The sequence below is a fragment of the Drosophila gunungcola genome (assembly GCF_025200985.1).
Source record: "Drosophila gunungcola strain Sukarami chromosome 3L unlocalized genomic scaffold, Dgunungcola_SK_2 000002F, whole genome shotgun sequence".
NCBI lineage: Eukaryota > Metazoa > Arthropoda > Insecta > Diptera > Drosophilidae > Drosophila > Drosophila gunungcola.
Window position 1 is genome coordinate 4,625,886 of NW_026453178.1, and position 26,150 is coordinate 4,652,035.

At 42.0% G+C, this 26,150-nt stretch overlaps 6 protein-coding genes across 13 annotated transcripts in view; 4 read left to right on the forward strand and 2 right to left on the reverse strand.

The window, feature by feature from the left end:
- On the forward strand, nt 1-8,074 carry LOC128257626 (uncharacterized). The gene is made up of 6 exons (XM_052988706.1): nt 1-201; nt 288-400; nt 3,483-3,538; nt 3,601-5,967; nt 6,029-6,187; nt 6,367-8,074. The coding sequence occupies exons 1-6, from the start codon at nt 155-157 to the stop codon at nt 6,595-6,597; spliced, it is 2,973 nt and encodes a 990-aa protein (XP_052844666.1). The 5' UTR covers nt 1-154; the 3' UTR covers nt 6,598-8,074.
- LOC128257629 (nuclear RNA export factor 1) lies at nt 407-3,476 on the forward strand. The gene has a single exon (XM_052988711.1). The coding sequence runs from the start codon at nt 1,469-1,471 to the stop codon at nt 3,350-3,352; it is 1,884 nt and encodes a 627-aa protein (XP_052844671.1). The 5' UTR covers nt 407-1,468; the 3' UTR covers nt 3,353-3,476.
- On the reverse strand, nt 8,075-8,408 carry LOC128257635 (uncharacterized). The gene has a single exon (XM_052988727.1). The coding sequence runs from the start codon at nt 8,381-8,383 to the stop codon at nt 8,102-8,104; it is 282 nt and encodes a 93-aa protein (XP_052844687.1). The 5' UTR covers nt 8,384-8,408; the 3' UTR covers nt 8,075-8,101.
- Nucleotides 8,321-26,150, reverse strand: part of LOC128257630 (uncharacterized) — a 24,790-nt gene continuing 6,960 nt past the window's right edge. For 4 of the 7 annotated variants that reach the window (XM_052988715.1, XM_052988713.1, XM_052988714.1 and 1 more), the window contains exons 2-7: nt 23,191-24,221; nt 21,181-21,327; nt 20,955-21,116; nt 20,149-20,325; nt 18,734-19,626; nt 15,986-16,143 (exon numbers count right to left, since the gene is read on the reverse strand). In XM_052988715.1, coding sequence (XP_052844675.1) covers nt 16,123-16,143; nt 18,734-19,626; nt 20,149-20,325; nt 20,955-21,116; nt 21,181-21,327; nt 23,191-23,641 — 1,851 coding nt within the window. In that variant the 5' untranslated portion in view covers nt 23,642-24,221 and the 3' untranslated portion in view covers nt 15,986-16,122. Of the gene's footprint in view, nt 8,409-14,078; nt 15,400-15,850; nt 16,144-18,733; nt 19,627-20,148; nt 20,326-20,954; nt 21,117-21,180; nt 21,328-23,190; nt 24,222-24,323; nt 24,343-26,150 lie in introns of those variants that run through there. The other 3 variants (XM_052988719.1, XM_052988718.1, XM_052988717.1) reach the window with 3 other exon arrangements.
- On the forward strand, nt 9,739-13,727 carry LOC128257627 (heat shock 70 kDa protein cognate 1). Of its 2 annotated transcripts, none has more exons than XM_052988708.1 (3): nt 9,739-10,092; nt 10,268-10,477; nt 11,852-13,727. In XM_052988708.1, exons 2-3 carry the CDS (start codon nt 10,273-10,275, stop codon nt 13,573-13,575), a joined length of 1,929 nt encoding a protein of 642 aa, XP_052844668.1. In that variant the 5' UTR covers nt 9,739-10,092; nt 10,268-10,272; the 3' UTR covers nt 13,576-13,727. The 2 variants fall into 2 exon arrangements, with proteins under 2 accessions (XP_052844668.1, XP_052844667.1); XM_052988707.1 differs by having other exon boundaries at nt 9,748-10,092; nt 10,262-10,477.
- Nucleotides 24,857-25,403, forward strand: LOC128257636 (uncharacterized). Its single transcript, XM_052988728.1, has one exon. It carries the CDS (start codon nt 24,878-24,880, stop codon nt 25,334-25,336), a length of 459 nt encoding a protein of 152 aa, XP_052844688.1. The 5' UTR covers nt 24,857-24,877; the 3' UTR covers nt 25,337-25,403.

Sequence of the window (26,150 nt, forward strand, 5' to 3'; positions counted from 1 at the left end):
ATCTCTATCAGCTTTGAGCAAAATTAGTATCTTGTACTGGTGGTCAAACAGACAAGCGAGCGAAGACCTTTTTGTTGTCGATTCTCGCAATGATTTAGGTCTTCATAAAGAGTATTAAGCTAAGCGTAAAGTTTCGCATCACCCATCGCTGGACATGGATATCCTGGACATCGATGAGGCACTTAAGGATGATTCATATATGTGAGTGATGCACTCCTGTTGTTCCTCTTGTTGTTGCTGTAACAGCGATGCTATAAATAATCATATTGCCTGGTATTCCCTGACAGATTTCTGGCGGATAAGACCCACGACGATGTGTCCAACATTTTGCAGCAGTGGAAGACGAACAATCAGCCGCCGTTGCCGCTGCAACAATTGCACTTGCAGTACAACAACGAGGGTAAGCCTTTCCACGCATACCGATGCACCCACCCCCACACTATCATACACACAAACACACTCATGCAGCAATGTGCATTCGCGCTTTCTAAAACAAATTTGGGTTAAACTGGCGGCTACGTTGACAAAGTTCGGGTCGCATGTGGGCAGTATTACTTGCCCAGTAAAATATACCGTTGACTTTCAAGTGGCCGTTTGCCATAATTGGCAGCAGCGCCAATGTTATTGTTACGGTAATTAATCAAGCCTTAAAGGCACACACACGCACACACTCACGCTCTCGTTTCAAACAGCTGTGCGTGGTATGAAAAAAACAGGCTATGCTAATATGGCAAGAATCTCGCATAATATGCCGACATTATATAAATTCAGTTTACTTCCTGCCCAGCCAGCGAAAGTCAATCAAGCGATACGCAAAACACTTTAAATACAACAATTATCGAATCGCCGACGAGGATCAAAAATCAATTCCGTGATTCAATGCGTGCGAAATGCTGTCATGCTGAGCTCTTTTTAATGATTTTTCGAAAAGGAATTGTTGTTACAACAGTAACCGAAATAAATACAAATCAATTGATGATGAATTTATATATCACCATGTTCATTTTATAAAAGTTGTCGTTTTTGTGTTTTTGAAAGGGAAAACAAACTCAGTTGTATCTAAAAGTTTAAAGCCAGCAAAATCTGGCACTTTTTGTGTTTTTAAAAGGGAAGACAAACTGATCGATAAAACTTAAATGCCCGCTTAATATTTTTGTTATTGCTAAATAGCTAATAGGTTAGTGCAACAATAAATGGCCAATAAATAAATTACCGTTGTCTATGAAATATCAGTATTTGAAATAATAACTTATGACTATAACTGGAAAATCACCGATGCTAAACGCACCCAGAGCTTTTAATTTAGCGGTGTCAGTGCTGAAAAACTCCACCTGCCAAAGCATCCTGCTGCCGCTTACCAACACCGGAAAAACGGTAAATTCCTTGACAATTCGTTGCAATTTTTCTACTGCGAAGTTTATTTTTGCAAAATAATTTCTGTTTCTGATAATTGAGTGAATCCACCGCTATGCGTATCCTGGGCAGCTCCAAATCCTGTGCAACGGGCAACCGACTAAGCGTGACCTTCAAGGCGCACCCCAATTCCCAACCGCAACTGAACGATCTGCGAAAGAACCTTAATGACAAAATCCGATTTCGCGAGTATGTGAAAAATATTATCGGAAACGAGGAACAAATGGGCTCCGTGCTGGACACGATCTCGTCCACACAAGAGGAGGAACGCCTGGCCACCGTCACCGGCTGGTCCACGGTGAACATCGCCAACTGCGCAGGCGTGTCCAACTCTTCAATTTATCTGGCGCTCAAGTGGGTGCTGATGCCCATAAAGGTGGAGATATTCAATTTCAAGCGCAGCGGACCGGAGGATAAGATGGCACGTGGTCAGTTCCTGGTGGACAACCTGTTGTGCGCCAATCGCCTAAAACGCCTGCAACAGGAAGTGGCCATTCTCTACACTTGCCAAAAGATCGAGGTGTCTGTCACACCTGGTCTGCCCAAATCCGTCATGAACGCGCAGATACTCGAGGGATTTTCGACTGCCGTGAAGACGGCTATCAAAGTGCGCTATGATCTGGCCACCCGTACTCTAGATCTCTCTCGATTCCACGCCTGTCCGGAACTGGGCAAGCTCTTCTGCCCACTGCATGTGGTCAATCTGTTGCAGAGCGTGCTTGCTCTTTCGAGCCAGTTATTTCCCCAAATGGCAGGGATCGTGCTGAGCAACAACTATTTGTGCTCGCTGAAGGCCTTTGCCGGAGTTTCGAATAGTCTTGCCAGCCTGGAGCGCTTGGATATAAGCGCGAATCGAATCAAGGATTTGGGCGAACTGAACTACCTGGGAAATTTGAAATTGAAGACCCTGTTCGTGGCTGGAAACGGTCTGGCCAAGCTAAAGCTGGGAGACATTCAAGAAGTGCTGCCACAGCTGCAGAATGTCCATGGCTGTGTGTACTCCGAGGAGAAGGAAGAGGTTATTGCTAATCTTCCTGTGTACCAACGACTTCAGGACAGTGGAACTAAGGGCATGCAGCTCTGCATTAACTTTATTAGTTCCTTCTACAATAGCTTTGACGAACCTGAAAAGCGCTCGCAACTTAAGGATTACTATCATGAACAGGCCATGTTTTCACTTAGCCTTCCCGTACAATTGGATCATGTATACGCCTACAAACTGTACAATAGAAACCAAAGGCGCCAGCAATCCTCCTTTGCGCACAATGCCAAACTACAGGTTGGCAGCGCTTCACTGCTCCTTGCCCTGAGTCGCTTGCCCCTGATGCAAACAGACCACCAGAACGCCGGTCTGGACATACACGTGTTCAACGCGAATTTGCGCATCTTCACCTTGTCTGGATACTTTAAGGAGATCACCTCCGACGGCTGGGAACGCAGACACTTTCAGCGCACCTTTGTCCTACGTCTGATTAATAGTCCAGGCTGGCTGATAACCAACGACATGCTGTGCATAACTTCTATTAAGTCCGAGCAAAGAGAACCCGTCAAATTTCAACCGAATACTGATACGTCGGTAAAGAAACCCGTATGCCGTCAACTAATTACCGATGCGTCGGTAACAAAAACCGTAAACCCAGTTAAGGGATTGGTCATCAAAACAAAGCCTCAAAAAAAAGACCCACCAGTTTTGCGCCATTCAGTAGAGGTGGATCCTCTAAACCAGGCTATTCAGAATATTAGCTTGATGGACGCCAAGATGGACCTTCTTCCCGATGAAAGTTTGGATGAAATGCCACCCCTAGTTGCCATCGGTCCATTAAATACCAATCAAGCCGATTTATTGGACCAGGTGATCGAGGATACTCTGATGTCTGATGAGGATGCCTTTGATCTGGTCATTGATGAGGATGTCCTTATCGGAGACGATGATCTATAAATAATTAAACCCAATAACCAAATAGCACTAAGAAATGATGCACAAATAGGTTAAGACATTATAAATTAATAAGTTGCTTGAGTACGAAACTCCAAATTCTAATTTCCATTCAACTTTTTCTTTACGAAAGCCTTCAAACACAATTCGAAGACCTTCACCCGCCCCAAGCGTCGGAATCTCGATTTCGTAAGTACAATTAAACAATTTAAAATAGTTAACCATTATAATCGACATCCAAACATTTACAGAGCCAAAATGGAGCAGCAAACGACAGTGCAGTCGGCACCGGAGCAGTATCGGGTACCCCGGCGATGCTCCAGCTGGAAATTGGCGGTCTGGTCACCACGAAAATGCACAACTCCTTCCTCCAGGACACCTCGCCGCCGTCTTCCATATGCTCCTCCATGAACACGGAACGGATGAACAACTCGTTGATAACCTCGGCGGACTTCACGAACTTAAACTTTCTTCAATCCACAATTGGCTTAGAGCAGGATCCGAGTCTAACCACCACGCTGACCAACCAAACGACGGACAACATGGGAATTGGCGGAGGATTGGGTGGCTATACGCTCAGCGATATGATCCGGGATCGCAAGGCGCTGGAGTCGCTGACCCTGTGCGAGGATGATGGCACTTTGATCAAAGACTCGCACATCGGTCAGATCGACGAGATATCGCTGACGCTCAGCAAAACCGCCTCCGGCTGCAGCACTATGGACAACAGCACAGACAGCATGTCCATACCTTTGGCCGCGGAGCGAACAGTGCCCGCAGTGATGCCCGTAGTTTGCCCTGCCCTGCAGCGAACCATGATTCTGGGCGAGGAGATGATTGGCGACACTACCTTTAACCTGGTGGATAGCCTAACAACCTCCGTCCTGCAATCAGAGTCCGAGTCCCTGCCGGTGGATGGAAACGCGACCTTTAAGAGGCCCAATGCGGGTATAGCTGCAGCGGATGAGACCCAGTTGGTGGCAGGTCGCCAGATGAACACCACCTTTACCGACACCGGCTGCAACACTCCAGAGGGCCGCTGCGAAACCCCCGAGAATATCGACCGAAAGCTGGCCTTGCTCACCATGGAATCTTCCACGCCACTGACCACAAACATTCGCTCACACTGCTATCACAACAATAACAATAATAATAATAACAAACAGGGATACACGCCCACACTGAAGGGACGTGGAGACATGAACCTGTCCCCGATTGTGGGCGCAACGCCGCAGAAACCAACTGGAGCAGCACCAGGACGACTGAACAACACCTTCGAGCCCGCGACCAAAACAGCTCCATTCAATGGGGAGAAGTTCGTGCTGGACACCATGGAGCTGTTGGAGCAGATCGAACAGCCGCTGGATGGCACCTACAGCCTTCAAATGTCCGAACAGCACAAGCAGATGCAGTGCGTCATGGACCTGGCCGAGGCGGAGGTGGAGATGTTGGCTCAGCAGGGCGACGAGGAGCAATTCGAGCATATGCTTGCCGAGCTGGGAAAGGTCAACACGCTGAACAAGGAGCAACTGAAGATGCAAAAGTCGCTGGAAACCATCAAGCGGCGTTTCCACAGGGATGAGCCGGAGCCCGAGGAGCGGGAAGAGGTGCAGCAAGCACAACAGCCTGCAACCGAAAAGGTGGATACTCCGGTGCTCAACCAGAGCCACTCCAGCAGCAACAGCAGCGGTGGTGGTGGCAGTGGCAGTGGCGAACGGCTGCTCAGTCGTCGGAGTCGTCTCTACGATGATGTCAACCTGAGCGCCATGCACGCCAGCAATGCCAGTTCGGCCAGCGCCAACTCGGCCTCGTTCATTGTCCAGCGAAGAGATGGGCACCAGGTGGAACAGTCGTTACCCGAACCGGATCCCGAACCAGCGGAGGAGCCTCCCAAGTCCCAGATGGCCGCAGAGACTGACCCGTCCAGCTACAAGCTGCCGGAGAGAAGGGAGCGGGATCGAGATCGTTTCAAGACCATTAAGATTTCGAAGGAGATGCGCCTGCAGCAGGAGATAATTGTGCCTTGTATAGACGATGAGCCGCAGCAGTTGGAGGAGGTGGTTCAGTTGGAGCAGGAGGAGGAGGAGCAGTCGCAGAGGCAGGGTTCCCCACCAGGTCGCCTATCTCGTCGAGATCAAAATACCGTATTTAACAACAACAAGGCAGAGAGTAGTGCAAGTAACTATTTGACCTACAAGAAGCCCAAGGAGAAGAGCCTCCTCCAACGGCGACCGCTGCAGCAGGAAGCTCCTCCGCCAGCAGAGCCCGCGCCCGCATCCACTCTTCCCCAGCCACGCTCCCTCTCCCGTCCTCGCTACATCAGTGGTCTGCAGAAGTTTACGACGGTGAGCAAGGCCACATCCGCCGGAGCCGGTCTGAATGCCACTCCAGCCGCCTCGGTGCCAGCCACTGTCACAATGCCAGCAACCGCAGGCGGCGAGCTGAAGAGTCCCATGGGCATCAAGTCCAAATCGTTCCACAATTTGTCCTCCACGATGAGTGGCATTGGTGCTGGAACCCTTCCAAGACCCAGCTTGGGGGGTGGTGGACTGCGTCGACCAGGCGCGCAACCAAGCAAGCTGATGGGCGGATTGCGGGAACCAACGCAAGCCCAGGAGGTGAGTTCTTATTAGATTACATATAACCCTCTCTAATTCTTAAATTTTTGTCCCTTTTTAGGATGACTCTGCTGTATTTAAAGTGCCCAAATTGGTCAGCGGACTGCGAGCACCTGGATTAGCTGGTGGGAAACGAGTTGGAACCAATGGACTTGCTCGTCCTTCATCTGGGTATTACAGCCTGAGTGTTAAAACTGCTACAGAGGCGGAAACTCCAGAGGTTGGTCACGAAAACTTCAATTATTTTATTAATTTATGTAAATCTAACTTAAAAACCAAAAACCATTTTGTTTAATCATTTTGATTTTGTAAATCTCAAATAATATAAGGTGTTATGAACTATGTTATCAGTAACCACTAAGCTTGAAATCCAGCTCATCACATCGTTATCTATTTTAGAGCCTCTCCTCAGCCTCCTCGCGTGGTAGCCTCTATGGCCACAAGGACTCCGGTAGGCCGGTAAATGGCGGCAATGTTCCTCAGCAGAGCTTCGACATGCAGGCGCTGACCTCGAAGCTGACCCAGGTGACCACGGGATCCACTGGCATTCCCAAGCCCTCGGGTTTGCGACCACCTTCGCAAATGAAGCGCAGCGGCCTTCCACGGCCGTCCAGCATTGTTAGGCGCTGATAGCCGATCACTTTCTCCGCCGCCGATTGCATATGTCACAGCCCCGCCTTGAACAGGATTTCCATGTTATCCCTAAAATAGTCTGTCCCATTTTTGTACTTTGTGTTTAGCTCTCTTTTGTGTTTACCATACCCGCAATCAAGCTCCACTTGCTTAGTGACTTGGCTACACTAGCAATTACGTTTATGAATTAATCTTACGAAAAATTATGCATTTAGTTGAACAATACGAAAACAAAGAACTTGGCGACTTGTAAAACAATTAGACACTCTTAGAAACCCCCTCTTGCAGTTATACATACATATATATATATATAGAACAAATACATAAACACGAACTTTGCCTTACGAATCATAATAGACCGAACGATTGAGGGTTGAGAAGAAAAGATATAAGCGAGAAATGATAATAGCTGTATATTTTTGTAAAAGCAATGCGAAAATTCTACGAACGTTATTTTTTGTGGATGCATAGAGTGCTGCGGCAAATCAAGCAAGCAATTCGAATAAATAATAATAATTAACAAAAACATACAATAAGATCTGCTCAGTGGCCACGAAACCACAAAAAAATAATAAAGAACGAAAGAAACCAAACTAAAATTGATAGTAACTAATAAGAGTATTGAGAAAAGTGTTAAAAATCGAACTTACAATATTATCTAATATTATCGCATATATATACAAATACAAAAACAAAACAAAAATAAACGATAGCAATATACATTGTCTCGTCAGAAACTTCTGACCGGTTTATTTTGTGCTATTACTAGCTCCGAATCGAAAACTATTATACTCGTAATTTTATAAGGTGCAGAGTATATTACTATTCCCTTTGTATCCTAAAAAAATATACCTACTTTTTCCCTACTTATGTGCTATATACATAATATATAAATTCTTCTAAAGCATCCGAAAACATTCTGTTTTTAGTTACTTTTGTGTTGCCAAATTGAAAAGTGAAACTAATCTTTTGTTAGTTACCAACGAACAATTTCTTAATAAAACTATGCCGCATTGTGCGAAAAGTGTATGAACCTAAAAATCTTCAATCAATTGAAGCTTCACATATGCATATCCTAAGTTAAGTTTAGTCCGCATTGTTTAACCCTAGCGTAGTATTAGTTTAATCTGTAAAGGCCCTCTTGCAGGGTCAAGTATTGTTCCATCCTCATCAACCGACTAATATTCATACAAGTAACCCAAACCAAGCCTCTACTTTGTATCCTAGCGCTAACCCATTAAGCTTTAACCCAATTAGGTGATGATTTGCATGAATCGAATTTAGTTAGCCACTAAGATTAGTATGGACTATTATTTTTGCTAACGCTTTCGTACGAGCCTTATAACGCAGCGGGTGAGATCCGTGTGGTTTTCCCCCCAAGTATCATGTTAAGAATGAAACCGTTCCAGCAAGTCTCTTTTTTTGACCAAGCCAGAGACATTCAAATAAAAGCCACGAGATTTGTGCTAAAAAATGCAAACTTTCTTTTTATTTGACTTTCCTATCCGTTGAACTTGCACAGGCCCCACTTGCAATTCCTCACGCTATTCGCATTGGAGCGACACCAGTTGTTCTTCCAGGAGCAGTAGACCACCTGGACGACGACAGGAGGTGCTGCTGTGGTGGTGGTTGATGACGAAACCGTGGTGGTGGTTGATGGCGAAACCGTGGTGGTAGATGCAGTGGTTGCTGGCACCACATAGATAACTCGCTTCACCTTAAATGCTGATGAAGCCTGGATGAGGACGAGAGCAGCTAGAGCACAGATCGCAAAGTATTTCATTGCTGCTTTGGTCTTGGTGGATCAACTGCAAAAGATTTAATGATTAAAACGGATTCGGTTGGGATATTTATATCATTCATGTAAGTTTTGACTTGCAGGCCAACAAACAGGGCTACAAAACATCTGCTTGCAAGGTCGAAACGCTTCTGGTGTATGGTTACTGATAAAGAATAATGATTACCATAAATTACAATTTCAGATTAGTTCTTAGATCAATGTAAAGCCGGTTTGGTTTACCTTACCTTGACATTGACTGGCATATATGCTATTTAAAGTTGATATTTAAGCAGATGTTTTGAAACCATATAAATTGGTTTCAAACAAGTTGGTTACATTTTTAAACCATTGCAGAGCGTATTATGATTTCAGTCAAAAGGCACCAGGCACCCTTTTGCCAGCCATGAAAACCCTCAGGTACATTTTTTATTCAATTTGCTATTACAGTCGAACTTGATAGCTTGATATCCTAAATCTCAAAAAAAGGTCTTTATTTGAAAAACAATTTTTGTTTATTTAGAATTTTTTTAATTTGGTGTAATTAGTGTAATTGGCTAGATTGTTAAAGTACTACAATTAGTTTAAGGAACAGCGTGATTTAAGGGAATAAACATTTTTAAAATTTCATTTCATGGCTTTAAGCCAAGTTGCTGACCGTTATGCTACGTTCAGTTGGTGGAGTCTTCTTGGGCAATCGTTGTTAAGAAGATTATTGACAAGGTGGTTGAATGGCTTAAGATTTTGCTGGTGTGTCTTTCACTTTATAGTTGTATTTTTAAACACTAATAGATGCAAATTATAAATAATACAATAGCGGGATTGTGATGAAAAATCCAGATCACTTTTATCCGACAAAAACAGCTTACTTGCGTTCACTTTAAGGAAAGCATATGTATGGTCACTACACAGAAAAAAAAGTTGCAGGTATCAATTTAATATTCAGAGGTCCCCAAACACGCATAATTTTTAGCAAATTATTTAAGTAATTTGCTTCACCTCTCTATTGAACATATCCCTATGGAATTTGTTCAAACGATTATCACTTTTCAACAATTTGTTTTTCTGTGTACGTGTACTACCATCGTCTTTGATTTTTATTTTTTGTTTTTCTGCTTAGCTATTTTCTTTGGTCTTGAGTACCATGGCTTAGGAGATTAATTTTGTATAATAAATCACTTTATTTTCGTTTGTGGGCTGTGACGTAGTTCATGACAACTACTCTCGCTATCAAAGATCAGGTTCTGTAATTGTTACTAGATGTAGTACAACAAACTGCCAGGTGAGTGATCTTAATCGATCCCCGAACCGTATAGTACATTCAATGAGCACCGATGTTATGTTGCCAGAGCATCGTCAATGATCGAACGATTTTGGCAAGGGATCGGTTGTCGCAACATTCGGCCTGCCAGTTGTCTGCTGGCAGTCGTGGCGCGTGCATCATCCTGCAATCTTCTGAAGCGATCGATATAGTTGGGTAACCATATAAGCCCAAGAAATCAGGGTCGAGGTCATAGTCGCAAATCGAGGACATATTGGTTTTCATCGTGGCAACGTGAGGACAAACGGAAGACGCTGTGGAGCTGCAAAAAGAGAAGGCGCTCGAATTCTTCCGAGTCCTGACCTTCGTGCTTCTGTTCCTGATCATCTCCCTCTATCTATATCGTTTCGCGTTCTAGAGGACCAGAGCTGACTGCCTGGGCACAGCGATTTGGGTGAGGATCCATTCCGTTGTGTAATCAACACAAAAAATGGGGAGACTATGATTTTAATTTCATTTTCGATTCCCATTCGTCTCGTCTCGCCTCGTTCTCGTTCTCGATCTCGATCTTTCTGTGTCTCATCTGTGGGACCTTGACGTGGTGGTGGGGTGTCTAATTAAAGCCGCAGCCAAGATGCCCAAATTACCAGCGGTTGGCATTGATCTTGGTACCACGTACTCGTGTGTCGGCGTCTTTCAGCATGGCAAGGTGGAGATCATAGCCAACGATCAGGGCAACCGGACCACGCCCAGCTATGTGGCGTTCACGGAGTCGGAGCGTCTGATCGGCGATGCGGCCAAGAACCAGGTGGCCATGAATCCCAACAACACGATCTTCGGTGAGTCTCTCTACTATCTACTTGTCTACTGTCCTTGCCACCCATAATCACAAGCGAAATCTTTGCCTGGGGGTTCGTGAAAAATCTAGTTTAATTACTGGCAACATTTTCATGAATGAACTATGGCGCACATTTTTTGTTTATTATCTCGCTTACGATTTATTTTAAGAAAATTCTCACTTTGCTGGCGCCAAAATGCAGTCACACATTTTCCTCCCAATGCGAGAGATTCTTCCCGCCCACTGCAGCCTCCATCCACATCCACGTCCACTCCTTCTGCATATTTTTCCCCACCCATTTGGTCTAGTGACACCTCCACTTGTTGTGTCAGTTCTTTCGGCCCGCTTTTCCGTGCCAACAAAAACTTTTCGCATGTTTATTGGCAACATTTGTGTTGGCCAAATAAATTGAAAATAAGTCTCAGTGCAAGTTGTTATGAATTGTCCGAAGCGTTTTCTTTCGCATAAATATTTATATATTGGCTGTGGAATGTCCCAAATATTTGTCGAGTTTGTTTTCTAAAAATCGAAGCTTCGAATGGAATAATACAACAATTTAGGGGAAAACCAAATAAGCAGTACTAATTTGCAAATATCTTTAGCATTTTGAATAAATCGTAGCTTTCCATTCGTGTATTTAAAGGAGTACAATGTAAAAGGAATGGTTTTTTAGAGAAAAGTTAAACAAATTTTTGGTTCGGAGTCACATGTTTTAGGGAGCTTTAAGTAATTAAATTAAACTATTTTGACTAATTCAGGTGTTTCACTTGATTTCCATTATATACACCGAAAAGTTAATCTTGGTTTTGCAAAAAATTTTTTCAGATGTAATTTAGATCCTTAAAACTCCTGAATACTTTAGAAAATTGGTGATACCTTTAAAAGTAATTTAGAAAACTTTGAGTTAACAAATTTCGAGTGATAAGAGTTTTTTGCTTTAAATTACTTTCATTGATTTTTGCTTAATGGGTTTTTTTTAATATCTACATATCATAAACAAATAAAAGTAAAAAACAGCAAAAAGTTAGGATCTCTGTAAATAGTCAATCAGCATCAGTCTTCAGTCCCTTCGTTTGAAATACATTTCCATGCCGCCATCCTAGAGATTTGCTGAGCAGATCTAATGCGAGTTCTCTTTCTTGTACTTTCATTTCAGTGTCAGGGTGCGCATAGAAATCCGCGTAGAAAGCCTAGTCCTGCCCAGACACATTGCAATTAAAGTCCAATAAACACCAGACTCGACACCACCACATGCCCTCTATACCACCACCACCCCCCTGAATGTTAGCTAATAAAGCGAATCTGTTGTCCAAGTGCGCTGATGTTGTTGTTTCATTGCATTCTGACCGAGTGTGATTCCGACTCTGACTTGCAGATGCCAAGCGGCTGATTGGCCGCCGTTTCGACGATGCCACCGTCCAGTCAGACATGAAGCACTGGCCCTTCGAGGTGGTCGCCGAGAACGGGAAGCCCCGCATCCGGGTGGAGTACAAGGGTGAACGGAAGAGCTTCTATCCGGAGGAGGTGTCCTCGATGGTGCTGACCAAAATGCGTGAGACGGCGGAGGCCTATTTGGGTGGCACTGTCACGGATGCGGTGGTCACGGTGCCGGCCTATTTCAATGACTCCCAGCGCCAGGCCACCAAGGATGCGGGCGCCATTGCGGGCTTGAATGTCCTGCGGATCATCAATGAGCCCACGGCGGCGGCCATTGCCTATGGATTGGACAAGCAGGGCACCAGCGAAAGGAATGTCCTGATCTTCGATCTCGGCGGTGGCACCTTTGACGTATCCGTGCTCACCATAGAGGATGGCATCTTTGAGGTAAAAGCCACCGCTGGAGATACCCATCTTGGTGGCGAGGACTTTGACAACCGACTGGTGAACCACTTTGTGCAGGAGTTCCAGCGCAAGCACAAGCGGGATCTGGGCCAAAATAAGCGGGCCTTGAGGCGTCTGCGTACCGCCTGTGAGCGGGCCAAGCGTACCCTCTCCTCCTCCACACAGGCCAGCATCGAGATCGATTCGCTGTTCGAGGGCGTGGACTTCTATACGGCAGTGACACGGGCCCGTTTCGAAGAGTTGAACGGGGATCTGTTTCGGGGCACCATGGAACCGGTGGCCAAGGCACTGCGCGATGCCAAGATGGACAAGGGCCAGATCCACGACATCGTGCTGGTGGGTGGCTCGACCAGGATACCCAAGGTGCAGCGTCTGCTGCAGGACTTCTTCAATGGCAAAGAGCTAAACAAGTCCATCAATCCCGATGAGGCGGTGGCCTACGGTGCCGCTGTGCAGGCGGCTATCCTTCATGGCGACAAGTCGGAGGCAGTGCAGGATCTCCTCCTGTTGGATGTGACTCCGCTCTCCCTGGGAATCGAGACGGCCGGTGGGGTGATGACCACGCTGATCAAGAGGAACACCACCATACCGACCAAGCAAACGCAGATCTTCACCACGTATGCCGATAACCAGCCGGGAGTGCTCATCCAAGTGTACGAGGGTGAACGGGCGATGACGCGGGATAACAACAGTCTGGGCAAATTCGAACTGTCGGCCATTCCGCCGGCTCCGCGTGGAGTGCCCCAGGTGGAGGTGACCTTCGACATCGACGCCAATGGCATACTCAATGTGACGGCGCTGGAGAAGTCGACGGGCAAGGAGAACCGCATCACCATCACCAACGACAAGGGACGTCTCTCCAAGGAGGACATCGAGCGGATGGTCAACGATGCGGAGGCGTACCGCCAGGCCGACGAGCAGCAGCGCGACCGCATCAATGCCAAGAACCAGCTGGAGTCCTACTGCTTCCACCTGCGATCCACCCTGGACGATGAGCAGCTCAGCAGCCGCTTCAGTCCCGCGGATCGGGAGACCATCCAGCAGCGATCCAGCGAGACCATCGCCTGGCTGGATGCCAATCAGCTGGCCGAGCGGCAGGAGTTCGAGCACAAGCAGCAGGAGCTGGAGAGGATCTGCAGCCCCATCATCACGAGGTTGTATCAGGGCGCAGGAATGGCACCCCCACCGCATCCTACCGGAAACTCCAGTTCGGGAGCTTCTGGTGGCTCTGGACCCACCATCGAGGAGGTGGACTAATGGCTTGGGAACGGAGTGGATCACTTTTTGTTCGGTTCCACTTCAAGTGATTTGAAAATTAATTGTTTATACTAGAAATTCAAAAACTATCCAATTTTTTAGAAATTTATTTTGAATCTTTTTTAGCTAAAATAAAATTTTCTTGTGAGATTCTCTTATGAGTCATTCACTTACAGCTGCGGTCATGAAAATAGTAGTTTTCAAAAAGAGCTTTGTAGCTATTTTTATTTTTTTTTTTATTTTCATGAAGAACATAAAGAACATAAAAACTTTACAAAATATCGAAAAAAAATTTCCATTTTCTTTATCAAAGCCAAAATTCCCCTGAATAATAAAAAATAAATATAATTTTCTATTAATATTATAAATTTACACTTTCGATTTTATTTCGTATGTTTCTATAAGCCAATGTTTGAAGTAAGTTTTATCTGAAATATGCATTAAGATCTGAAAGAATTAAAACTCCATGACTAGTTGAAAACACAAAATTGCATTTATTTCTATATACTCCCAACATCAACCAACACTGAACTCCAGATATGTGTCTACTCATCGTATGTATAGCATAGTTAAGTACAAATATGCATACACTTATGTATATGCTTGTATAGGTGTATATGTAACGATCTTTATAGCTGCTGTATTTCGTACTATTGAGAACGGATCTATAGATAGGATACAATAAATCATGGAACCAAACGATGTAGAGAACATCAACTACAGTCAACAACCTTGGTATCAAATATTAAATAATATAACCATCGATTAAGTAATGTACATTTGTTCTACACATTTTCGATTATTGTATTCACTTGAAACGCCTCTGTAGAAAAATTCGTAAGTCGTAAACTAAAATTGACTATGCACTTCCGACATTCGGAATATGCATTAGAGACTTCTATTCCTACAAAGAACAAAAATATCCCTAGTCTGCTCACTTACATTGTCTTACATTGATCTATTAACACTTTTGATTTATTTCGTGGCGATGGCTTAACATAATTATTGATTTAGCTAGAACAATCTGGCATATTCCGATACAGATATCATCGTGAGTACAATGTACAAGAAACTACTGTTGTATAAACCGATTTTGTATAAATTCATCTTGCGTATATTTTATCAGTACTATCTCACACTAACGATAAACACTAGACTAATTTATGCTAGTCAATTCATGTTGATCTAAATAAATGAAAGCCAAGTGGTACATATATCAATTCTTCAGCAGCAATTCTAACCGGGCTTTCTTCTCAATTCTCCCCCATCCACTTGGCCTGGCCTGCCTTTTCTCATTAGCTGGATTCTCGCTTGTATAACTTCTACAAAAATTGTATGACAATATACACACAAGTATAAAATGTTTCGATTATCTCCTACGTATTATGATACACACAAAGGCTGCCTAATTTGGGAACTCACTTATGGCCTATTATTATTATTATTAGTTCTAGGCTTAACCTAGCTGGTTTACTTACTATGTTACACATAATCTAAGCTGACTACAACACGTTTGACGTTCAATTTGAATTCAATTTAATTAGCAACGAGCTTTTAACGCAACTCCTTTGCCTACTACGCAAATTAGATGAGAAAACTTCGATTACTTACGAGCTAATTTACTAGTCGGGCCTACTTAAGCTGGAACTAATTTTAGAGCGCCTCAGTCGAGGAGCTGCACGGTCCATGGTATCCGTTCGAACTTTCCGGGGACGACTGGGAGGCAGCTGCTCTCAATGCGGCCCCAATTCCGGGGGAACCGCCTGCTCCTTTAACCTGAGGCTGTATAAGATGCTTGAACGTCGTTTCCAGCCTGGGAGGATACTGTGGATGGGTTAGATAATGTGGAATGAGACTCTATATTACTTTATAGTTAAAATGGGAATTAAATCTACTAGTAGTGCCCCTATTTATACCTTTCTTATAATAAACAAGGGAGTTAGTAGTCTAACTCCCTTGTAATCTGTGAAGCCATTTTAATACGGACATTTACATGCTTAAAAACAATTAATTTAAAACGCGAATTCTTCAGGACAACAGGAATATGCTTCAAGCATGGTCTCCACTTGCAAGCTTCTTCTTCTTATTTAAAGTCCGTGGAAGTCTGTTCCCTTAAGAATCACTATCATTTTTTTAATCGTCCATATACTTAAGACGCAAATTCTTCAGCAAATTGTTTTTAAGTGTATGTAAGCTACAAAGTCTTTTTTCCCAACATTTTGCAAGGTATGTATCATCATCATTAAATAGATCTTTGATCTAGATCGTAACTCACCTCCTGATTTTCATCCAGGGACGGCAGCAGTTCGTCCAGCGAATTGGGCGTAAGGGGACTGGGCGTGGCCATGGTGACGCGACTGAGGGCGCCATGCTGCATCAGGGCCTCGCCGATGACGATCTGTGGCTTGTTCTGCGTGAGGTGCTGCTGCTGTTGCAGACGGGCCAGTCGCAGCTTCATCTCCTGCCGGATCTCCTTCTGCTGCGTCTCCTTCTCGAAGCGCATCATGCTGTAGCTGCGCACCGAGGAACTGGTGCTGTGCACCGACGCTAGACTTGGTCTTCGAGAACCTACAAGCGAAGAGACCAAAATATACAGGTGTCAGCCAGGTGAATCGATGGGGGATTGTCGGATGGGGTTGCTGTATCAAAGCTGAGTGAGTATCGAAGCGTTTTGGTTAGAAGAGACGGCGTTTAAGAAAGAGATAGTAAGTTACATATGAGAAAGACAGGAGACAGAGATGCATAGCCACAGCGAAAGGTCATTCCGAAGCGATTGGAAAGCAAATTAAGCGAGTGCGATCAGCGGAAGACTCCTTGACAGCCAAATATTAGGTTCTTTGGGACTCTATCTCAGCCTCATAAAAACTCATTTAAAGGGGTATATACATGTAACCTAATTGTAGCCTTTACCTTAAGTAGTGTTCCAGTTTTGTAACTTTAATAATCAAAGAAGTCTTTAAAGGATTTATATAACCCACAAACTGCATTTAATATCGACAAAAATATAGTAGTAATTTTATAAAGATTATTTTAAACTGAAATGTAGAAGTATTTCCAAATAAGTAAATAAAAGTATTTTTAAGAAGCAAATTGTATTACAATTAAATATTTACATTAATAAACACTCAAGCACGGCCTACATGAGGTATACTTCACATTTGAAATGCTATAAATTTAAAAAAACCTAACTCAAAGAGTGTTACGTATACGCCATGTAGTACAAACTCTTGACCTTTTTCTTGTACTCACAATTCACTAAACTTTTCAAACATCCTGTAAGGATAAGAATAAAGATAAGGAGGAATTTCAAAGGGGCAAAGTTTGTTTGTTTCAAAACTGCAGTCATCTTTAGTTCAGAATGCATGGCGCAGAAGAAGAAAGTAGCTGATTTAGAAGAAGAGGAAGAAGCGGAGGACATTCACATATAAAGTTGCAGGATTAACATATATAGAAGAAAATTTTCATATCGTTTATCGATTTGTGTGTGTGTGTGTGGAAACTTTAGGAACTCAGCCGGCAAAAGGTCAGCCGGAGGTTGAGTGACGTGGCGAATCCTGGCGGCAGACAAGTGTTCTTCGCTGCCGACAGGATACATGCAATTGTGTGATGTGCGTGTATTGTGTATGCGAGTGTGTGACATAATTTTCTTAATTTGCAATAGTTGAATATATTAGCTATAGAAAATCGTGTACGGTTATGCAATATTGCTTTGTTTTTTTTTTGTGGAAGTTAGGGAAGATTGTCTATGAACATAGTCACCGCCATATTGCTTCAATATCATCTTGTCGAAATGTATATTTGATCATCCTCAGAATCTGTGGCTCTCATAAAATTATTCCTTATCAAATGGTGTCATTAAACCTGAGGCGAGTTTCTGTTGCATTCTCTTTCTTGTTGAGTTGGTTTAATTACATTATTCTCGATATTTATTTAGTGGCTTAGTGCGCGTGTGTGTATCGCAGTGTATGTGTATGTGTTTGTGTAATTTTTTTTTTTAGTAACGATAGAAAAATTATAACAATGTAACAACTTTGTATTTGGAAAAAGAGGGGCTCGGAAGCACATAAAACATCGATCATCAAGAGAACACAAAATTTGTTTGTAGTTTTTCGTTTTTAACTAGACAGTGTTGTCAATTTAAACACTAATTAGACAAGCAAGGGGAAAGGGGATAACCAACGCCAATGTACACAAATTAAATTTCCAACTGTAAATAAACTGAGCTGAATTAACGATACGTGATTGCATGAATAACCCAATTTGTGACTTTTAATTATGGCATGAGACATGATTTTAATACAATGTCTGTTAATTAAGCGAGAAAGGAATTCGATAGTACCTAAGTGAATGACGGAATTCGGAAACCAATCTGCGTTATAATAGAACTCTCTTAAACAATGTTATTTGATTCAGTTTTAATTTGATAAATAATTTCTTATTTTACGATTTGACTTTATTGGTTTTTCTTGCATTTGAACTGCAAGAACATCATTATGTTTTTCATTTGCATTAACTTTTCGCTTACCTACTACACCCAAAAAAAAACTGAAAGCTTAGTTTCAATAAGTGTGTCTTAAACAAAAAAATAAATAAATAAGACAGTATTAAAGAATTAGTATTAATTCAATACTAAATAGAGTTTAAAGCATTATTTGTATTTCGTGGAATAAATTTAAATCTCGTCATTAATATTAAGCAACTTTAGTTTAGTTTCTAGGACAACTTTTGTTGGGTGTAGCAGAAAAAGTTTAAAAATTTTCAAATGAGTTTAGATATTTATGGAAAGTTTGAACACAGAAAAACAGATGGTTAAAAAAAAGAGATGAATTATAATTTAGCCTTCTAGCTAATGAGCAAGTAAATGAATTCCTTTAAAATAAAATTAAAGTTAAATGACTGCGATGACAAGATCTTGAGAAGTACAATATAAACTAGGGGCTAGCACAGACTTTGAAGTATCTCTAAACGGAATGGGATGCAAAACGATGGAACAGATACGAATAGCACATAGATGACATTGTTTCTGTTTTGATGTGGCACTGTTTTGGTGGGACATGGACATGGACATGGCGATACGGAATGCGGATGGAGATGGAGATGAGCAGACCACACGATCGAACAATGAATGCTGGGATGACTGATGTTTGAGTTGATTTACCGCAAATCGGGGCGTTTCACTCGCCGGCGTGGGCAGTGCGCCAATTTGCAGGTGATGCAGCTCGGCGCCAGTGGCGAATCCGCCGCTGGAGTCGCCGCCATTGGTGTCGGCATCGCCGTAACCACCAATCACACCGTAACCGTAGCCGTAGCCGAAGCCACCACCACCACCACCACCACCACCACCACCAGGATCAAGATTAACCGGATCGCTGTCGTAGGCATGGTCATGGGCATGGGCATGTGCATGAGGGACTGTTGTGCTGGGATCTATGCTATGCGGACCGCACTCATCGTAATCCTCCTCCTGCTCATGCTCCTCCTTGCCCCCAAAATTGTCAATGCCATTCATGCCCAACAAAGTCCTAAATCTATCCTGATTCCGCGACCTCGCCGGCGACAGCTCGAAGCTGAGCAGATGCCGCTGGTGGTTCAGTTGCTTCTGCAGTTGGCGGTTCATCGAAATGGTGCTCTCGCAGCTGCGGCAACCACTCCCACTACCACCACCTCCACCGCCTCCACCGCCTTCATCAAGGTCATCTCGCGAATGCTGGCTGCAGCCCGCTCCGGATGTGTGCCGCGACGAGGCCCGCGAATTCTGTTTGGACACCGCCGCTATGTGACACGATATGAGCAATATGGCGGCCGATCTAGCCGCACCTGTTCGAGACGTCGACACCAGGATGCCCTTCGAGCCGCCGCTTCCCGACGCCGCGCCTCCTCCTCCTCCTCCTCCTCCTCCTCCTCCGCCTCCGCCACCGCCGCCAGCCACGCCTCCGCCGGCAGCAGTTCCGCCGGCCGAGGCGCGTCGGTTGCCAAAGGAGCCAATCGATCCCGTCGACCGGATACTGGAACGCGACGACGGACGCGCCGAGTGAACAGTGAGCGGTATCCCTGAAATCAAGTCAGTCGATCAATTTGTTAAATAAATAAAGCCGGAAAAATATTAGACTTAAAATAGTATGGTAAATAAAATGATTTACATTTGAATTAAATTATCAGGTTTTAAAATAGTCACGTGAACAATTTTTTTAAATTTAAATATTTTCATATTTAAAAAACTAAAACACGGCAATAGTTGAAAATCAAAGCGAAATTTTTGGATTTACTACCAGTGTACGAAACCTAAAGCTATTTGTTTAGAAAACAGTAAAAGTGGTATTAAAATGTTAAAATGTTGATACTAAGTGGAATAGTTTGTAGTAGTTCTTGGCTTTAAACTGTGACTGAAATAAGGGTTATTACAATAGGAAACAAAGTTTATGAAACTAATAATTTAAATGAAATTTAAAATAAACATACTAGGAAATATATATATGTTATATTTCTAATGTGTTAGTCACTAATAAATATTACGTATACTACATTCCCATCTAAACAATTTTCAAACAAAAACGGAGTTGTCCAACCACTCACCTGTGTCGCTGGAGTATAGAATGGGCGGCGGAATGCTGGCGTCTCCGTAGTTTCGATGCCGCGGATACTTCGTCTTGCTGAACAGATGCAGCACCATGCAGATGAGACCGGCCAGGACTGCGATGCCCGTGGAGACGCCCAGCAAAGTGGGCAAATCCGAACTCAGTTCGCTGAGATCTACAAAAAGATTGTCATATTAGGTCCTAGATTGTTCACTTTTTTATCTGACTTTCATGTAGGATAGAGGTCTTTGCTCAAAATATATATAACATTCTGAAGAAATACCACAATATTAACTAAATAAGAAGAAACTGTTTGGAAGCAATTGGGATTTCCAAAGAAATGTTGTATGTCTTTTTGCTTAAAATGTTTTCAGCATTTACCCTTTTCGGTCAACTATTACTTAGTTCCAATAGATATTAAATTTAACTTACAGACATCTCTCTACCAAGAACATAACTTTTTTTTAGAATTATCAAGGGCGCTTAAAAATATGCAATTAATTTTTAGGGCCATCAGAATCCTTTCGGTTTACTTAGAAAACAAAATTCCTTGATTTTAGAAAAAAAATCCTAAACATTGCATTAAACATATGGCCTTTTACATGGCCTTAAGTCATTTCTTAGGTCATGTTTCCCTAAATCTATACAGCTATCTCCATTTTGTATACCTTAAATTAAGGATTTTTAAATAAAATCAAGGATTTTGTTTTCCTGAGTGTGTGCCATAGAAATCTTTTTCATGCGAATTAATATTTAATGGCTCTCGTTTGAAAGAGATTCACGTTTAGCTTTCTGGATTAGTACCTGGAGTGCAAAAGATGCGACGCGTTGGCTTCACATAGCTCACGGAATGAAATCCGCTGGCACACTGGCACATCGCATTGTGCCGCACCTGAACACAAAGGGAGTTCTCGTCGTTGTAGATGCAAGTCTCGTCGTAGAAACACTGGTCGCCCAGTTTTTTAGCTACGAACGGAAGGATTGTGTAAATGTTGAGGGCAAAAAGTATTGTGGCATTGCAACTACTTACGCTTGGCGCAGCCCTTAATCAGTCCCAGCTGCACAGGATAATTGCGCTCGCAGCTGCAGGTCTGTGACTCCTTGTCGCAGGACACGTGCAGCAGCTTGACGTCACACTTCAGCTCGTTGCAAGGCGCTCCTATGTATTTCCCCTTAGCTGCAATGCGCAAAGCCAATTTGCATCAACAATTAGGCCTCTCAAAATGCAAATTAAATCAATGTAAGGCAATAAAAGTGTACAAAATGTAATATTTTTTGAGCCCGGCAAACAGATAATTCAATTAACAATGACAGAGATAGAGTACCCATCCTATTAAGTGTTTTTAAATATAATGGTAAATATGTATATTTTTTGTGGATTTATATAACAGCGTATTTGCTACTATAAACTTACTTATGTTTAAATAGTAGATAAACTTTCCAAATTCCTTTTAGGAATGACTTAATTAATCTGGTATATGTGTGTTTTACATTATTATTGCCCAAACTATATTAGCTATTATATCAAATATTTCTTAGCAAAATTGCAACATAACTTCCATAAAAAAAAATATTTTAAATTCAAAACTATCTACCATAATGTGGTGTTTAAAAACTGCTAGAGAAATGCGAATTTCCAAGAATATCACAAAAAGCTTTATGTCCTTGCATCATCATTAGGAAATTTCTTTTTAATTTTAAACAGAATATTCAATTCAATTCCATTAAAATCCCATAGTGATCTGTTCGCACAACCAAGGGCGTAACATCCAATGCCACCATCTCTTGCTGTGGTATTTTGTAATTCCCGCATCATGGCCAAAATAAAATGGATGAGTCGGTGAATCATGTTGCATGGACCTCCAGTCAAGAGGCGAATCCTGCAGCTGTTGCGGCAGATGCAGTGCCAGGTGGATGGAGACAGGGCGTGCCAAAAATAAAAGTTAAACAACAACGAAGGTGCAGCGTGGCGAGGGGATGTGTTGTGCAATTTATGGTCTCATGGTCTCTGGGGCATGGGCTCATGGGTTTGGGACTCCGCACTGACCAAAGGTCAATGCAAACTAGCGAAACGCAGCCACCGGCCAAGTGCATTATCAACACTATTTTCATTTATTTGTGTTTGCCACTGCAGCCACAAATATTCATTTACAAAATGGGATTATACAAAAGGAGTGCAGAGATAAGTTTTATTCAACAAATACTCGAATTTATGAAGTAAATGGAATAAATGGTATTTACTTTGACTGAAACTTTTGCTTAAATGCAACTAAATGGCAATAAATATGAGCAAATTCTTTTTGTTTACCGAGTGATGTTTACAGATTGTCCGGATTTAATTTAAATCATTGAAGTTCATTTTATTAAAATAAATAACAGTACATTTATAGTAATATTTGAAAATGTTTGTAATTAAATTTTTAAGAAGAGAGTATTTTTAGAACATATGTAAAAATTTTTTTTGATGAAGAATTAAAATATATTTTAAGTATTTTCCACAAACAATTAAAACACAGTTTAAAATTATCAAATTATTGTCATCTATCTATAGGTATATATATATAAATATATATAATATAAATAATATATGAATATGTTTTAAGATGCTTTTAGTTCGAATATTACAAACAACAATGCAATTGATGGTTAAAATTAAAGGTTTTATTTTTAATTTTAAGGTAGTCTTTTATTACAATGTGAACTTAATGCTTTTCAAAAAGATAGCCCTGTGAAATAATTAATTTGGTTTTTTTGAAACCTCATTAATGAAGCTGATTAATAATGGTGCGTTAATAATGAATGCAGTGAAATAATTAATTCGGCTTTTCTGAAACCTTAGTAAAGAAGCTTATTTAAATTAACCTATTGCTTTGGCTATAAAGGGATTCACTTAAACCAAATCATTTTTCTATATGCCAAATGACATACCAATTTATATTCCTGTTTTGGCTCAGCTGAATGGGCATTCAATTTAATGTAAAACTATTTGTTTTACTATAATCATTATTAAATATACCCTGCCATCGAGCTCAGCACTTACCTGACTTATTATTAAGCAAGGCCTCCAAATCGTCGACGTCGTCCGGATAACTGCCATATTCGTCATCTTCAGGCACATTGGCAGCATCGCGTTTCCGCGTGCGCTTCTCGAGTTGCTCATGCCGCGGCAGAGGTTCCGATCCCTCCGAGGCGTGCACGGCGGAGGAGAGATTCAGATTCACCAGGACCGGGATGGCGGTCGAGTCGGAGGACGAGGCCAGGACAGAGGCGGACACGGAGGCGTGGAGCAGCAGGAGGCAGCCGTAGAGGAGCATGGCCTGGCCCAGCTGCATGGCCATTAAGTGGCAGCCGTGTGGATGTTGTTGCTGCTGCTGTTGCTGTTGCTGATGATGTTGCTCCGGTTCCTGTTGTTGTGGCTGCAGTGGCAGTTGCAGTTGCAGCGCCACCAGCTGCAGTCGCCGCAGAAGACAAGGCAACGTTAACTTCGCCATTTTGTCATTTTCGGAACGGCGCACACGGTCTTCTTGTCTTCTCAACACATTCGCAATTGTTTAACAACTTTCGCCATTTGGCCGAGAAGTTTCGTTGATGTCGTTAACAGTTTTGTGTGTGTTTAGTTTGGATCGAGTTTCTGTTTTCGCTTTTGTTTTTATTTTCGTTTTTGTTTCCGTTTGGCTTAGTGGTTTTGTGTTTCCATGGACAAATTGACCAAAACCCTGGTGCACATTACGTATACGTCATGGCGCACATTACGTATACGTCGCCGGTCGCTGATGATGTTTAGCCAAGGCCCGCCTGCCGCTTTCGAGTGGCCAACTAGCAAACTGCCTGCGCTGCATGATAATTTTATATAATTTAACCCCAACACGAGTGGCTCCTGCTCCGGTTCTTGTTGTTCCGCCTTCGGTCAGCAGCGTCATCATCTTCGAGTGACCCAGTAATGTGTGTTGCATATACCGCCCCTCCCTTTAAGTTGGGCATTAATTCCATGCAAACTGCAGATTTATGGCACGAACTTTGCGAATCTGGGTTGGTCGTCTTCTTCTGCCTGCCCTGGCTCGTTATCCCAAGCTGAAATTGCACGGAAAAAGGTCAAACATATAAATTTGTGCGGCTTTTACAAAATAACCATAAATAATTTGAACAGTGCGTGCCTTCGCATCAAATAATCACCTATATTAACCGTTTAAAAATGTTTGCGTTTCACAAACCGTAGAAATGAACAAGGACCAACGCGCGAGTTTATTTATGCGATTTGTTTGAAAGTGTTCTCAAGCTTAAGTTGTTTGAGTATTATAAGTGAATAAGAACTGAGCGCATTATGTTATACAAGCAATAAAAAATACCCAAGGACCAATGCTCGAGTTTTTTATGCGGTTTCAATAAAATTGTACTTGAGTTATTTTAGTATTAAATGCGACTCAGAATAAGCAAAAAAAATATTTAAAAATCTGTTAGCCAAAGATATAAAAATTTAAATTGTATTAATTGGTAAACAAGTGGTTGGTTAATAATGTCATCCGTAAGCTCTAAAACAAAATGATAATCAAGAAAAGTCACACACAGCTGGCTCAAAAGCAAACTAACGAAATCATTGTCTTTTTATTCCTTTTATTTCGAACAAGCTATATTTACTCTTTGTTTAGGCGAAATACGATTTCTAGGGGTATAAAAAGGAATGGCTTTAGCTTTAATCGCTTAGATCATAAAATCTTCCGATTGCGAAAATGAAACTTCTACTGGTGTTGACATTGGCCGTATTCATCGCCCATGTGGCAGTGGCCCAAAGTCCCGATGCAGAGGATGATGACTATTACGGTTTCGTCGGAGATGAAGATGACAATGGAGATGATAACTCTGTGGACAATTTAGATGATAACTATGAAGACGATACTGTCGTCAATGGTGATAACGATCTTGGAAGCGATGGCGAAGGAAACTCAGATGGCGGTGATGACTCCTCCGATGATCAAGAAATTGCTCCTGCTCCGAAAGTAAAAAAAAATAATGCCAAAAAAAACGGAGCCCGTAAAAATAAGAGGAGCAACAAGAAGAATACAACTCCTAAACGTCGTAATGCCGCCGCTGCCAAGAAAACCCAAAGACAGACGGCTAAGAAGCAAGCACCTGTTGCCGCTAAAAAACGAACAAATGCTGTGGCCAACAAACGCAGGCGCTCTGGATAATTCCAGCTTAATCAAACATATTGCAAAATTATAACAAATTTATTGGTTTATTTAAAAGACCTTAAGAAATAAAATAAAAAACAATAAATTTCAGTCATTCGAAGTTCATACATTTTAATTCACAATTGATTAGGTTTAGTTTTATAAATTCATAATGGCAACCACTAAGTTATTAATGGAAATGAAATGTATGTTTATAAATAAGATAAAAAAGACTTATCAGGGGATTCTCAGAAAACTTTTTAAACAGACTGAAACACAAAATACATTCTAGAAATCATAGATAATAATCCAAAAGTGTTGCCAAGATAGAATAGATTTAAATGTTGTTTTTTTAATTTTTTGGTGTTTTAAAATTTAAATATACATTTGTTTGTCAAATGTTTTTTATTCTGATTTTTTTGTTTCACACACTCTTTTGTTGAATAGCAAAAAAGAGTTTAACTAAATCCAATATCTAAAATGGAAACACAATGGGAACTACCTTTCTTGTATAGCCTGCGAATTACTAGTCATTTGAAAGTTGCAACATTTTGCTGTTTTATTAATCAATTGGAGTCAATGAATTATATAAAATGTGCGCCTTCACCTTCACTTCTTTTGGATATTTTACTGTTTAACCCTTTTTTAATGCGTTATTTAATTTTTTTAAATCCAACTATTGGCAAGACGAATATTGTGTACAAAAAGATAGCATACACAGGTGTTCTAAGCCAACAAAATTGAAAAACATGTCTTGAAAAGCAAATATGTACATTGTACACAAATACCAAATGTAAAAACGCTTTATATATTTTCTTAATAGTTTTTCTGA